The sequence below is a fragment of the Pan paniscus genome, chromosome 8 (genome assembly GCF_029289425.2).
Source record: "Pan paniscus chromosome 8, NHGRI_mPanPan1-v2.0_pri, whole genome shotgun sequence".
NCBI classification, from domain to species: Eukaryota; Metazoa; Chordata; class Mammalia; order Primates; family Hominidae; genus Pan; species Pan paniscus.
Window position 1 is genome coordinate 137,528,563 of NC_073257.2, and position 16,055 is coordinate 137,544,617.

At 45.2% G+C, this 16,055-nt stretch overlaps 1 protein-coding gene across 2 annotated transcripts in view; it reads right to left on the reverse strand.

The window, feature by feature from the left end:
* TEX36 (testis expressed 36) overlaps positions 1 to 5,148 on the reverse strand; it is a 107,290-nt gene extending 102,142 nt beyond the window's left edge. For both annotated transcript variants that reach the window (XM_003816290.6, XM_003816289.6), the window contains exon 1: positions 4,924 to 5,148. In XM_003816290.6, coding sequence (XP_003816338.1) covers positions 4,924 to 4,974 — 51 coding nt within the window. In that variant the 5' untranslated portion in view covers positions 4,975 to 5,148. The remainder of the gene's footprint in view (positions 1 to 4,923) is intronic.
* Positions 5,149 to 16,055: the final 10,907 nt, after the last annotated feature.

Below are 16,055 nucleotides of genomic sequence, written 5' to 3' on the forward strand. Positions count from 1 at the left end.
GGTATTTGGGAAATTTCTTTTTGATTAAGATCTATTGCTGGTGAATTATTTTGTCTCTTGGAAGTGTATTTCCTTGCTTTTTCATGTTTATTCTGTCCTTACATTGCTATCTGCACATCTGGTGTAACAGTCTCTTCTTCCTATTTTTAAATTTACTTTTATAAGGGAGGACATTTTCCTGAAGATGTTTCCATGGTGTCAGTTGGATAGAGTACTTTGGCTTTGATTCTGCATGCATGTAGTCATGCAGGCTTTATATGATTTCTTTGTCTGTAACCACAATTAGTGGTACCTGTGATTTCCTCAGTGTGTTAGGGTGTGGTTAACAGTAGAGGCTGTGATGAAGTTGTGCTGGGGACTGAGATGCCAGGTAGGTCAGTCTTCAGGCCCCATTGGTGGCAGCAGTTGGCTGAGCATGTCTATCTTTGTGCCTCAGAGTAGTATAAGCTGGCATCTGTTTTGGCAGTTCCTGGTGGGCCAATTCTTGGGCCTCCCGGTGGCTTGCTTTGATACTAGTAGTGGCAGCAATGAACCAGGCAGGTGGGTGGGTTCTCAGGCCCCTAGGCAGCTGGTGTGGCATGGGTGATGGCAGTAGCAGTGGCAGGATAATTTTTTGGGTCCTGAGTGGTGTGCATTGATGTTGGCAGTGGTTGCGATGGGCTGGGCAGGCCAGTCTCTAGGACTGCAGGTGGTGCTTGCACATGGGGGCCAGCTGAGATGGTAGTGGCCAGGAGTTTAGGCCCAATCTGAGTTCCCTGGGAGGAGTGTACTCAAGGTGGTAGATGGGTTGGGCAAGCTCAAGGACGTGAGGCTCTGTGTTCTGTCATGGAAGAGGAGGCAAAGCCCGGCTGGGTGGGCTTGCGCTCGGGCCCCCAAAATATGACAGCAGGCACCAGCCATCATGAGCAGGAGCAGGCCCCAGGTGGAGTGCTCAGCTGAGAGGTGGTAGCAGCTGTGCTGAGGCCCTGTCACTGGAGGGAGGGGTTGTCTTTGGTGGCCACAGTCTGGGCTGGTGCATGGGGAACACACATCCCTCTCATGCTCCAGTCCTGCCAGGGTTTGCCCTCCAACCTCGGCAGCAGTAGCCCATGTCTAGCTTGCTCCCCTTGGCTCTGGCTACAGGAGCACCCCCCCACCCTCCCCCGCCAAGCTGACAATTTAGTTCCAGTGTCAATTTGTGCCTCGTTCACATCCCAGTCTCCTGGCAGTGCTCACTTCCCAGCACCAGCAGCTGCAGCTGCAGCCTGTGCCTCAGTTGCTTCTTAGCCTCAACTGTGGAAGTGCTCTCAGCTCACTCCTCAGTCCCAGTAGCAACAGCCCAAGTTTCCATAATGCCTCAGTCCAGATGCTTCTGGGCCCCAGGACAGCGTGCAGTCTGCCAAAAGAGAGATTTGAAAATGGCACCTTGCTATAGCAGCCTGGGTCTCAGAAAGGAACCCAGCATGACCTTCCTCCCTAGAGGAGTTCCATCCCACAGTTTCCGGGAGACTCTCTCTGTTAGTTTCAGGGAGAGAAGGGTCGAGAAGTTCTCCATGGCCAGAGTTACACATTTCTACAGTGGGCATGTGGGCTGCCGGAAGTCTCTCACTTACTCACTTACCCTTTCCCCATGTTGGGAAGTCACTCCTGGCTCCCAGCCGATCCCGGCCAGGCAGGCTGCCTTTTTCCCTTCTCTTTCCCCACGTACGGTGTTTCCTGTCACTTCTCTGTTGAATTCCAGCGTTCTCTCTTGGATAACATATTTGAAGTGTGACTGCCTGTACACTATTTTGGTTCTTCTAAGTGGGATAGGCGGGCACGCAATGCTTCTAGTCAGCCATCTTGACGCCCCTCCCCTGCCTTATTATTTTACGGTAGCTTTGGGTTGCTTTCTTCTCTGCTTCCTGTCGCACTCCCCAACCCCAGATAACAATATTAGCAACCAAGCACTCATATGATCACATACAAACACCTATGCCTGTGAGAAGACTTACACTGCTTTACAAAAATCAGATTATATCATACATACTGCTTTGCACCTTGCTTTCCTCTCTTAATATATTCTAGAAATGTGTTCAAAGTCAACCTATATCTTTCTCATTCATTCTATCTTCTATTTTTAAAATGTTTTCCAAAGAAATATTTTTAGAGGTAAATATAAATAATACAAAGGGTCTTCGGGCTCTGAACCTTTTCCTTCACCCTTCCTCCAGTCTGACTGAGTCAACACTTCCCTCTCGGAAGTTGTGGAAAATCAGGCTGGGGGTTGGGGGAGGCTGTTCTAACATCAAGAATGATGTCTCTCACCAGTTAAATGACAACTGACTTGGGTTCATTTGTATTCAGCAGGTCTGTAGACTAAATCACTCTAAAAAATGGCTCTAGCGTTTTAATTTCGCTCTTTTAAAATATATATTTAATGGCTATAACATGATAGCTGTGAAATAAACCCTTCTGTTAGATATTGTAACCGTGAAATACAGCTTTTTAACAAGTTGGCGGTGAAATTTTTGCTTCGTTCAGTCACTCAATGACTGAAATATTAAATAGGAAGGGGCAAGTGTGTGGAAAAAGTCTTTTCTACCTGGCAATAGCTAGATTGCAACCAGCAAGGTCAACTGCAAAATGGCTGTCACCTCTAATGTGGCAATTACGGTCCTCCCAAATGGGCTGCAGCTGACTCAAAGCCAATAATTTCTTTAATTTTTCCCTCCTCGTCTACAAGTTACTTTGGGAAACTTCATGATCAGCACTATTCTTTTTATGCTCTTAGGTGCTGACAGCAGAAAGGATTTTTGCCAAAGGCCCAAGCCAAGCTTTGGGGAACAGTGCCTTTCTCCCTAAAACCCAGGGACTGGGCTACGTTTCTGGGGTCTTGATAGAAGGATAAAATAAAATTTCTTCCTATGAAATGTTGATTCTCGCTTTCCCCCTTACCACAGAATTCAGGTTCTTCATTCACAGCAGCCATGTGGTTGGTTAAAAAAAACACCTCCTCAGACACCCTTGCAGCTAAATTGGCCATGTGACACAGTAAGATGGAAGCAGAGGTCTAGGGAGCAGGCTCCAGGGAAGGCAGGAAAGTAGTGTTTTCCTGATAAAAAGGGGCAGACTTAGGTGACAGGTGCCTTCCATCTTTTTGTCCTTTGACCTTCCTCTTATTTTCTTGCCTGAGTTGTGGACTCACTGTTTGGAGCTGGAGTCATCCCACACTAAGGATGGCAAAACAGAATGCTGAAAAGGGAGCTGCTGATGACTCCCTTGAGCAGCTGTACTAGCCTGGGATGGCCAACTTCTAGGTTTCATTGTTACTTAAGAAATATAAATCCCTATTTGGTTAAGACACTGTAGTCACTTTAGTCAGCCTTCTATAAAATTCAGGCTAACAATTGTAACTGATACATAGGTAATAGCTAGAGGGAAAGCTACTTAGTCTGAGCAACTTACATTTTTCTTTTCATGGGAACTTAGCTTTATGGAGTTGACATTATCTCTCATTTTACTTTGGCTGCCAGGGAACTCAGAGTCAAATGTGGTGCCCAAATATCTACCATATAATCCTGGAAATATACCTAATATTATGTCTATGTTATATGTGTTCTCAGACTCAGCCTCTTCTCTTTCTAAAGTATTTATAAAACTGGTTATAACTTTCTATTTGATTTATACTGTATTATTTTATTGTGTGCATTTTCCATGCTTTAAATTTTTGTGGAATGAAACAAGGTATACATTTGTGTGCATACACATATATGTACACATACATACAAAGTGTATATATGTTAAGTGGTTTCTAGGTGCTCAGTCATTGTACTGAGCACTTGTTAATGAGTCGTGAATCCCCCACCATGATCTTCTACCCTTGGTACATTATGCTCCCATTTTACAGACATAGAAACTGAGACTTAGAAAGACTAAGCTGCTTAGCCAAGGTTGTATCCAAGTGGGTAGATCAGTTTTTTAAAGCCTTCAGACCCAAATTTGCTGAAGTGTTTTCTGTTTTTCTTTGAAACAAATTAAAATTTTAACAATTTTTTACCTATTGCTACCCTAAAAGAAGTCGACGTCAGGTTTTTCTCTGATTATGTTTCTCATTGCGAGTCTACTGCTGTGATTTCCCCTTAACATTCTTTTTGTGAATGAATTGTAGAAATTAGAAATGGGAAAGCCTTGTCGGCCATGAAATATACATGTTGAAGAGCAAAGGAGAGAAGTGCTTGGCCGACAAGGCTAAGACCTCACACTTAGGAGTGACCCAAATGTTTCTTGAAGATGGTAGAAGAGTGAAAAATCCCACAGGCTCTGTAAGTGACATCAGAAGAGCAAGGGTTGGGGAAGAGCGTGAAGCTGGAAAGGGAAAGTTTTCAAGTGATGAAGATGAGTAAATGATGCATTCCTGGACTCTTCTCATTTCATAGGCTGGAGGGGCTAAAGGAATTGGATTGGGAGCCAACAAGAATTTGTTTAGAGGTTTCTAGTATAATATAATTACTTCAACAAATATGTATTGAGTGCCTTCTATGCTCCAGATCCTGTTCTAGGCACTGGGGATACATCAGTGAATAAAATAGACAAAAATCCCAGCTCCATGGAGCTTATATTCTAGCAAGGGGAGAAAAATAACATAGATAAGAGAATAAGTTCTGTAGTATGTTAGAAAATAGATGTTAAGGAAGAAAGAAAAAGTAGAGCAGGAATGACTGCTTAGTGGACATTCACGAGGTTCCAGTGTGCTGAGCATTTTACATGCATTATTTCATTCAATCTTCGCAAGAGTGTTAGAGGATTCCCATTTCACAGATGAAGAAACTGAGGTTGAGTAAAGTGAAGTGATTTGTCAAAGGTCATGCTTCAGTAATAGCAGAAGCAGGATTGGAACTCCTCAGACTGTTGACCACACCCACGTGGCATGAGAAAGGCACCAGGGGCCACCATCTTCCTTACCCATCTCCCATCCTTGTCTGAAGGTGGGTTGAAGCGTCGCCCTTTGGTCATTCTCTCCAGGAAGCTGAATGTGGCTGAGATTGGCTACCTCACCTCTCCATAAGCTCTACACGTCTGGGAAGCTGCTTCCTCAACTTCATAAGCTCTACACGTCTGGGAAGCTCCTCCTCCTCCTTGTTCCTGATCTTTACTTCTTAGCCTCTTCCAGGAGGGGAAGGTGCGGGTGCCCATTGTTGTCATGGAATGGGAACTCACCCATCACAATGGGCAAAAGAGTCTTCTAAGCCCTCTGAGGATTCTTGCCACTGGTTCCTTGCAGCTGTGACTCCCCAGGGTAAGAGGCAAAGAGCCACCAGGTCCCAGCTGAGGAAGCCCTGTGGTCAGCTCAGACAGGTAAGGACAAGATGATTTGGGGGTAATGGCAAACATTTTGTACCCTCTCAATTTTTGAACCAATAATGTTTGAATTGCATGTCCCCCTGGCAACCATATGTTCCAACCTGTTAGTTTTCAGAGAAGTAAGTTGAGTCCCAGGCTGGGGATGACCTTGTCTGCATCAGTGGCACTGCTGCACCCAGGACCCACGCTGCCTCCCATCTCCTTCTGTGGCAGCCTCTGTGTCTCAGCTCGGACCCAACCTCGGGACTCACTCATAGCCACTCTTACCTGCCTGGCACAGCATTGAGACCATGAGGAAGTAACACTCATGAATAATTATTATATGCCAAGTGCTGTGCTAAACTAAACATTCACCTGTTTTTATTTTTTCTCCACGACAACCTTCAACATTTACAAATAGGAAACAAGGGACATACAGCAATGGATGGGATGCCACAAGTCCCAGCAAGGTCATGGGCCAGCTCCAGAGCTCATGAGCCTTGCCAAGGGCCACCTGGCCTCCCCAGGGCTGCAAAGGCTGCTCGTGAAATCTGGCGTTTCTCTCAGGGCCTGGACACACACATCCTGCCTCCCTTCTACTCAGTAAGGTGTTTTCTGCTTTTCTTTCTTTCTCTTTTTTTTTAATGTTGTGTCTTGCCAATTCTCTTGGCTACTCCATGTGAATACGAGAGTAAACACGTGCAGGACAACCTGTCCAGCTGCTCTCTCACTCAGAAATTGTGTCCTCCACCCTTTCCTCCTCCAGTCACCCCCCTGGGTTTTCCAAGGAGAGTTGCTGTAGTAGTGATAGAGGACCTTATCCACTGCCAGCACCGAAGGGCCAGAGGTGGCCCTTAGATGTGACGCCGGAGATGCACAGGTCCTCTTGCACTATGATGCCAAAAGCCACATGGTAAGGAGAGGAGGAAAAGGTGGTGGGCCGCCTCTTTTGGTGTTGCAGAGCTGCTGCACCAGGCAATACTGTTGTGTGTGGAGTAAACCCTTCCAGGATTTCTGCTACCTGCTGACAAACCCAGTGCAACAGACACTGTTTTTCACCTTTACCAGGCATTGCCCACTGCTCTCCAAAGCCCAGGTGTAAAGAAATACTCCCAGCAGCAGCAGTGCAAGGGAGTTCTGTCGTCTCACAGCCTTGCCAAGACGCACTATATTGATTACGAACAAATTTGACTGGGACAGGAAACCCGAACTAACAGGGGCTTAAACACGATAGACATTTATTCTCTCTGCGTAGTGAAGTCCAGAGGGAAGTAGTCCAGGCTCGATATGGCGGCTCTGCTGTTCAGGATTCTCAGAGATGAGGCTCCCTCCCACCTACCACCACTCACCAGCTCCAGGGGGCAGCTGTCATCGCTTGGCCCCAGATGGCATCTGCGTTCCAGGCAGCAGAATGCAGAAAGGGAAGTAGAGGGGAAAGGGCGTGTCCCCATGGATCATATTGGGCCAACCCCAGTTGGCTCAGCTGCTTCCTCCTAAGGAAGGTTCCTGGCAGCTGCCATACAACACTTCCTCTCGTGGGCCAGGACTTCAACCACATAATCAGGCCTCACTGTAAAGGGAGCTGCAAAGTAGGCATTGTCCTGGTGGGATGATTGCCCAGCCGAAAGTTTAATTACCATGGAAGAGACAGAGAAGCAAAATCAAAGGACAGCCTGAAGGTTCTGCCACCCCAGCGGGTGTTCTCTTATCTTTAATTTGATCATTTAATTCCCCAAATTCTAAGAAGAATAAGCCTAACTTCATTCCAATTAGCCTGGCCAGGGCAGGGGGACGGGTGCAGAAGACGATGCATAGTGCTGTCTACTTCTCAGCATTGTGCTCACATAGCACCTTATAAATACTCTGCAAACTCTAACGTACTTTGCAAAACTAAGGAAGAACACATGAAAGGCACTTCAATGTTTACTAAGTACTTTTATATTCATTGTTTTATATAACTGTCACGACAACCCAAAGACATGTGCTGGTTATCTTTCTTTTGTGTGTACCCCTCTCCCAGTCATTCTCCATCCATTCCCTGTTCTGCAGTCTGGAGTCTAAGCTGTAAAGGTTGTATCCCCTATTCCCCTATGCTTTGGCTCTTTTTGCTTTTGAATTTATTATCATTATTTTTTGAGACAGAGTTTCACTCTTGATGCCCAGGCTGGAGTGCAATGACACGGTCTCAGCTCACTGCAACCTCCGCCTCCTGGGTTCAAGCGATTCTCCTGCCTAAGCCTCCCAAGTGGCTGGGATTACAGGCACCAACCACCACACCTGGCTAATTTTTGTATTTTTAGTAGAGACAGGGTTTCACCATGTTGGCCAGGCTGGTCTCGAACTCCTGACCTCAGGTGATGCGCCCCCACCTCGGCCTCCCACAGTGCTGGGATTACAGGCGTGAGCCACTGCGCCCAGCCCATGCTTTGGCTCTGGTTGGATTCATCCCATAGGAAATAGCAGTGGGAATCAGAAGGGCAGAAGGAGATAGACAGTAATGTGCTCATAAATGGTTCACAACCAGCTCTCCAGAGGAAACGCAGCCTGATTTGTAGTGGCATCTGCCAATTTCCATGCATAAATACTTCCACCATGGTGGATTTCAAGCTACTGACATCACTGAACATGGAATTGGGAAGAGATATATGTAACACATTCTGATACATCACAGGTTCAAAGTACTGGCCCCCAGGCCCTATCCCTACCAGGCCAGAATTTGGAAGGGGCTGTATTTGTCTACTTATGTCCATAGCTCCTGCCGGGCAGCCCCTTCCCCACAGCCACAGTTCTCCCCGCTCACAGTGCCCTCTCCCTACCCCTTTGGCCCAGGGATAGACAGGCTTCCTGCTGTTGCTGGTCCCAGGAAGCTGCACCATTCCTTCTCAGTTCCTGTAACCCTGCCCACATCTCTGAGAGGAGACCCTTCATTACAGTCTCGTCTGTCACTGGTTTCACTGCAGGGATGCGGACTGAAGCCGAAGCAGGTGTTAGTAATTGTCGTACCTACAGACGAGGAAACTGAGCCTCCATGAAGTGAAGTGACTCACCCACAGTCACACAGCTAATATATGCCAGAGCCCACAGCAGAACCCAGACGTACTGAGGCCAAGTTCCATGCCAGCATAAAACAGGTTTTGTTTTAATGCACTTGCTTGACGCTGTCAAATTATTGAGCAGTGATTTTATAAGAGGATTCCTTTTAATTCCCTTTCCTTAATCTGCACAAAACAGGACCTGCTGAAATGCCTAGCGCTTCAACAAGGTGAGCTCTTGTAGGCCAGGGGCCAAATGACGGACATCATGTGCCACCAACACCACACAGATGAAGGCAGTGGGCCAGGGCAGAGTTCTGGTTCTCCTGCACCCTAAGATGAAAGCTAAAGTCAGAAAGGAGGGAGGAAGACAATGACGACATTTAAAACCTAAAAACAGCGGCCATTTCCAACTCAGTATTTCACACGCATTCACTTTGTCTCAACCAATAGAGCAGAAAATCTCTTAGAACTGAAACTTCATTTTCAAATATGTTTCGCATCTCCTCTGTATTTAGTCTTATGCTCTGTTAAACAAGGTATATGACCGCTGGTTAACGTATGTTCCAATTTTCTCCTTTTGAATGATTGTTTAAAATTCTAACAAATTTGTCCAGGAAAATCAAAACTGAACAAAGAAACCTGGCCAGAAAAAATGAAATTCTACTTCTCTTCAGCTAGGATTTATTTCTCAGCCACAGGTTGGAGTAGGGATGCTCATGGTGGCTGTTATTATTTTCAGAGGTTTAAACTACTGGGCTGTACTTTGTGACCCACCATTCTGAAAACAAGTCCTGTAGCACTAAGGGTCCTCAGACCACCAGGGCCGAGAACGCCCGAGGGTCAAGTTGGGTCCTGCCTCAAGCCTTATGCACATGCTCGCACGTAGTGGTCCAAAACCGCCAGCTAGGGACTGTCTGCAAAGACAACACTGAGCCAATCACTCCTTCAACAAATATCACTGCACATTTGCCATGTGTCACAGCACTAAGGCAATCACCAAAAATCAGTTCTTTATAAATAGCAAATCATGAATTTAGCAATACATTCAATGACCAGTACCTCAAAACTATTGATTAACCAAAAATTATTTGCACTGGACTACCTACAACATTTACAGCAAATTGTTTTGTCCGGTGTATTTTTTGACATGACAGTTTTTGTGGACTTTGAATTTTAAGTCTTTTTTCTTAAAGATAGTGCAGGGTAAATGCGCCTATGTCTTCCATGCATTTCCAGGGCAGCATGCCACTCCTCGTTTTAATGATTTGCTGTCTTTTGCAGGAGAGGAAGTGGTAGAATTAGGGAGACTTTGCAGGAATGTTCTCACATGTGTGTCTGCACATGCCTACCCACAAGTCCACCCGCAAACACTCAGCTGCCACCTATGCAGGCATGTTACAGTTTGTCAGTCTACCAAATGAAAGATTCATTTTCATGTTTACATCTGCAAATCCTGGACAATTAAACATGCATATGAGGAAGGCCAATCCATTTGTGTGTAAAATGTTGACCATCTAAGAAATACTCAGGTATCTTAACTATAAAGCACATTTTGGGCTCACCTTGTAAGGGTGAATCTGGATTCTTTCTGCAAATAACAACCAAACTGAAGTGACTCAGCTGCATTTATTTATTATGATACATGATTCATATGGTACTAGTAGAAATTGTCATGAATATACAGCACATTTGTATGCTGCCATCTTGAAAAGTATTCAGGCATCTATAACATAAAGCACATTTTTTGTTACCCTGTGTTGCAAACTATATGGAAAATCAACTGTATCTCTCTTGCTCACACTCAAGGGAACAGTTCCTGGATCAAGACAAGAAAGACAAAACCAGTTGAAAGATAAGAAGGATAAGTTGGCCCACTAGAACTTTTTCTTTCTTTTTTTTTTTTTTGAGATGGAGTTTCACTCTTGTTGCCCAGGCTGGACTGCAGTGGTGCGATCTCAGCTTACTGCAACCTCTGCCTCCCAGGTACAAGCGATTCTCCTATCTCAGCCTCCCAAGTAGCTCAGATTACAGGCATGCACCACCACGTCTGGCTATTTTTTTTTTTTTTTTTTTTTGTATTTAGTAGAGACAGGGTTTCACCATGTTAGTCAGGCTGGTTTCGAACGGCTGACCTCAGGTGATCCATCCACCTCGGCCTCCCAAAGTGCTGGGATTGCAGGCGTGTGCCACCAGGCCCGGTTAGAACATCTATTAAATTGAAAGGTAGAAACTAACTGTAATATTTACGAAACTTCTTGACTCTGCTGATGCTCATGACACCCCAAATTCAAATTTCACAAGACATTGTCATTGTAATGACTGAATTTTTGACATCCTTGCCAAAACAAGAATTGCTATAAACTGTCCAAATCACTTCTAGAAAAGCTTTTGGTTAATTGATAACTTGGAGAATTGGTCACCCAAAGAAGTGCTGTGACCTAGGAAATTGTACTGGATACAGTGACAGGCACAGTAAATACAGTCACTGACCTCATGAAGCTGAGGTAAGGGAGATAGACATTATTGCACAAATAATTGGTATGACTGTGAGAGGTCCAGGGTGCTCCAGGAGCCTGTGACAGTGAATGAATGTGAAAGATGATGAAGAAATGAAGAATGACGTCAGCAAACCAAGGAAGATGGAGGGAGAGTGTCCCAGGCAGATTGATGACTGCTGCAGCCCTGATGTTGGGAGGAGCTTGGCTCACTCAAGAATCTAAGAGGAGGCTGGGCGCGGTGGCTCACACCTGTAATCCCAGCACTTTGGGAGGCAAGGTGGGCAGATCACGAGGTCAGGAGATCAAGACCCTCCTGGCCAACATGTTGAAACCCTGTCTCTACTAAAAATACCAAAATTAGCTGGGCCTGGTGGCGGGCACCTGTAATCCCAGCTACTTGGGGGGCTGAGGCAGGAGAATCGCTTGAACCCAGGAGGCAGAGGTTGCAATGAGCCGAGATCACACCACTGCACTCCAGCCTGGTGACAGAGCTAGACTCCATCTCAAAAAAAAAAGAACCCAAGAGGAGGCCAGAGGGGGGCTTTGATGCCACCGAGAAGGGCATGGGTGAGAGCCAGGCTGGAGGAAGGACCAGGGAGGCAGATCATTCAGGCAGCCCGAGAAATGTGGACAGGCACCTTGCCCTCTGTGACCTGGACCAACTGACAATGTCAGTAGGAGGCAGAGATGCAGGTGATGGGCGACAACAACAATAAAATCAGCTAGGAGCTTTGGCCTTCTGAAAAAAAGCACCTTAGAAATAAGACTCACACTAGAATATAGCAGATGTGTTGAACGTATTTGTTCTTTCTCTAAATTCCGAGAAAGGTGCAAATATTTAGTTGGATTTCTGTTTCTCTACTTGTTGGGAGTTTTATTCCTATTTCCACTTCTGTGTTTCAATGTTTGTTGAGGTTTATATGAAGACTTTATGCTATTGTTTTCACTCCCTGGAAAGACAGCTGCTTTTGTCCTCTCGCAGTTTGAACGGGCTAGTCCTCCGAAAACACAGACTAAAAGACAGCAGTAATTACATGTGTGGTTCAAAATGAAGAGCACTAAAATGGAAAATGCCAGCCTCTAGAATCGTCAAGCAAAATGGCAAAATAAATATCTATTTTTCAGCTGAAGGGAAAATGAACAGTGTCTTAGAACATGACAGAAAGTTGATCTCTACCCCACACAGGGACAGAATTAGGGCAGGCAGGGTTCCTAAACGAAGAAGAGATCTGCAGGCCTTTTAGAAACCTCTCTTATCCTCTTATTTTGTACTATAAAACATAATGGAGATTTCATCAACTTGGCAGGAAATCACAAGCTCATAAAAGAACCTTGTTACAAAGATAATAATAAGACAAAGTCATAAAAGGCAGACTTGGGCTGAGTGCTGGCTTTAGGCTTCACTTTCTCCAACTCTACAGGGATCTAGGGTTCATCAACTCAGTTAATCGTGTGGATGGCCACCAATACAATGTGTCCTTTCTTGATCTTGCTCTTTGTTCACATTCCAGGGCATTTTTGCCAATGGGGTGTGCCTTGGAAAGGCGAACGGGAAATGTACACCACATTGAGCCTTACCATGTTGCCTTCTGCACACTCAGCTGAGTAAACGATACCGTAACGGAGAGCTGATAGGGCTGCCATCAAAGCCCGTCTAGACACTTCCCTTCACTCCAGGGATGACTGGCTGGTTCTTTGTGGCCATCAGCCTCCACTCTGGCTTCAATGCATCTTGTCACCAAACCATCAGCTGTCTTTTTCTTTTCCTACCCCTCTCATGTTTGCTTTGGCTGTAAGGTAAGGGAACCCTCCTTCAAGGACCTCCCTGCTCCAGTTGTGGACCTGGGACTAGCAGCATCAATATCACCTGGGAATCTATTAGAAATGCAGGATCTCAGGCCCCAGCCAGACCTACTAAATCACAATCTGTGCTTTAACAAGATCCTCCAGGTGATTCATGCGCCCATTAAAGTTTGAGAGGTGTCTCCTTATAGAATCGGGAGAGGCACCTGGGCTGTGTCTAGGTCAATACCACCTCAGTTCTTCTAAGGGAAGGACAACGGATTGCCAGTGCCCCTTGGGCACATTTGACCTTGCACCTGCAGATAAGCGCTGAAGCCTTTTCTCAACCTGCTACCTTTAATTGGACAGCGGTTACTGTACTGCTAAACTTTTAAAGATTCAGAAGCCAAAGTCAGGGACCAAAAGAGTCAGTTTGCATTGTGTTTACCTAGAAGGTTTTCCCTCAGGAGCTCAAAACCTTTCTAGACTGTACCATACCCACCTTCCTGTGTGCCTGATATGCAAGTAGGGAAGTGGATAATGTTTTCCCCTGGAGGATCCTGAGACACACGCTGTTTCTTTGCAGAGTTACATAAACATGTTGCGGTGTGGCTGTCTTAATGTTTAATTTAGATTGCTGCCCCATTGATTCAACTGTGGCCCAGGCACATGAGAGTAAACCAAATTCATGGTTTTGCCATGCCACGGTCCAGTTGTTTTGACTGTACAAGAACGACCACATAAGAGCTGTGCGCCTAATTAAGCACTTAGTCAATAACCCACTCCCTCTGGACTGAGTCATTTGCTTTATCCATTGCGGAAACGAGATCAAGCTGGGCAGTGAATGTGGGTAATTCATGCAGGAAGAACACATTTAAGGTGAGGGTGGATTGATTGGAATTAGTTATTTCAGACAGCAGAGCAAGAGAGACTGAGAGAGAGAGACTCTGTGTGCGTGTACGTGTGCATTCCCTCCCCAGGTGATTCCAATATTCCTTTACAAACAGCACGGCAAGGTCAAGTCCAGCCTCCAGGCGTGCAAGTACATGTGGGGACTATTTAGTGCCAGCATCCCAATGTGGGGGTGTTGATGCCACCGTGCTGGGCCCAGAGATTTGGGGACAGAGTCTGTCATTGGTATGCACACAGCTCACTACTGTATGATTTTTTTAAGTAATTTGATGTGTCTAATTGTTCTGCGGTGAGATAAGAACATTCCATTTTATCTGAAGTCACAAGACAGCTTATTGACCGCACTGTCTTACTGGTACAGCACATAATAGCATTGTTAGGGGAAATGTCAGCGAAGTCACTGAAGGGTGGAAAAACATGAAATCAAATTTCTCACATGACAATAGCCCAAATATTCACTGGGCTCTTGCTTCCACCGAATGTGGCTGAGGCTTCTTTTCAGGCTGATTTGTTTCGCCACGGTACAGTGTCCATCCAGCCAACCCAACCAGCAGCCACACATTTTAGCAAGTCCTCCATGCTTCCGCCTCCCAGGAAGAGGTCTGCACACTCTTCCCTATGCTTTAAAAGTCTCTTTGCAGAGAATTCATTTTCATAACATCCCGAGCGTCCCAAGACTTCATGTGTATTCTTTCATCAGCCATCTGCTAGGGGAGATGCATCCATAAGACATCTTCCTTCACTGGCATAATTAAAAGAGATTCTCTCCCTTCGAATGTTGTGTTACATTTATATTCAAAGTTATTTTGCTCTCTCTCTGCCCTTGCCCTCAAGGAATTGTGGGAATTCAAGTTAATAGGCTTTTAATGGTTCTGTGATAACTGTGATTATAAACTGTGAATCAGATCAGGGAGAGCATCCAAGTTCAGCTGCATCTCACGCAAAAAGACACCACCATTGCTTTTGATCCTCAGTGGAGATTTGGTTTTCAATGTTCAGACACCACCATCCTTGGGGGAAAAAAAAAGAAGAAGAAAGGTACCTCATTTGCTTTGCAATTGCTTTGATAACAATTTTAAAGCTTTTAACTACACATTCTCCTTTTGATATGTTAGTGGTATTTAGAAACACATCCTGTTGCTAAAAATTAAATTTCAAAGTCTACGATTGTATTTCCTGCTTCCTTTTTGAGGGGAAGATGCTGGGTTTATTTAAAACACATGCAACATGTGTTGGACACACACACACACACACACACACACACACTGCCTTCAACCTTTCACCGCCAAATATTTAGAAATAAATTTTTACTGTGTTCTCTGAACATATAATTACTGCTTTGAGGCTAGTTAATGAAAATATACTTTTCTTTGAAACATGTTGGCTTTACTAAATGAGACTGTCCTTGTGAGTCCATAGATGAATCGATTGTGAGCCTCCTTTAAAAAAGAGGCATTCTGATCATTGTTGCCAGATGTCTCAAGAAAGCCTGCCAGGCTGGGGCTAGAAACGCAGCCTTAAAATAGTAGGCACGTAATTGTACCATCAGCCAATTAGGGCCCTGAGAGCAAATTAGCAATCACTCCCATTGGCCAGAATAACTATGACTTTTGCGTGGCCGGCCCAGGGACATTCCGGCAAGCATCTCCTACTTTGGCCAATTGTTGCTGGCATCTGAAAAGGCCACAATAAATGATTGGCCCTCAATTTTAAAAAGCTGCTTTGCTGAAACACCTCAGCTCACTTCCCAGGAAAATCCTTATGGCCATTTCTAGAGACCAAGCCATTGTCTAGACAAATTAATCTGTGTGGTTGGAATACGTAGTTCTGAATGCCAGGGCCCTTACTAACACTGGCCTTTGGAGAGGTCTTGCTCTCACATAGGGAAGTCCTTACCTACAGGCCCTCCTTCAGGGATTGTCCAGTAGAAAGCCCACGAGATCGAAAGCTGAGTAATAGAGTGACAGACGCACTGCCTTCTTGAATAAGCACTGTCTCAAATTGGAGATTGCATTCACCCCAATGTAAAGAGACATTTGAATGAGAAGCAGTGGGAAGGAATAGACCCTGAAAGACCAGTTCGTCTGTAAAGAACAAAGAGCCGCTGTAGCAGGAAGTCTCACCTACAGAGGTTGGCTCTCACTTTAGGCACTGTTCACTGGAGCTGCCAGGCCTGGCATTAGGACAAAGAATTAAGAAATTACTATTGGCAGCAAAAAGTAATTGGGTAGCAGTGGCTCCCAAAAAGCCTTACAAATATCCATATCTTATGATCCAGCAATTCTACTCCTGAGAATTTACCCCAAGAAAATACCCAAGTATTTGCACAAAGATTTATCCCTAAGTATGCTCATTACAGCATTTGTTAGGGAAAAAAATTGAAACAATTTATAGTAGTCCTCCCCTTATCCGAGGGAGAAATGCTCCAAGACCCCAGTGGATGCCTAAAACCGCGCATGGTACAGACGATCCCAACATAGAATGATTCCGCTTGTGAGTTTTCAACTTTTCAGTGGTGCAAAAGTGA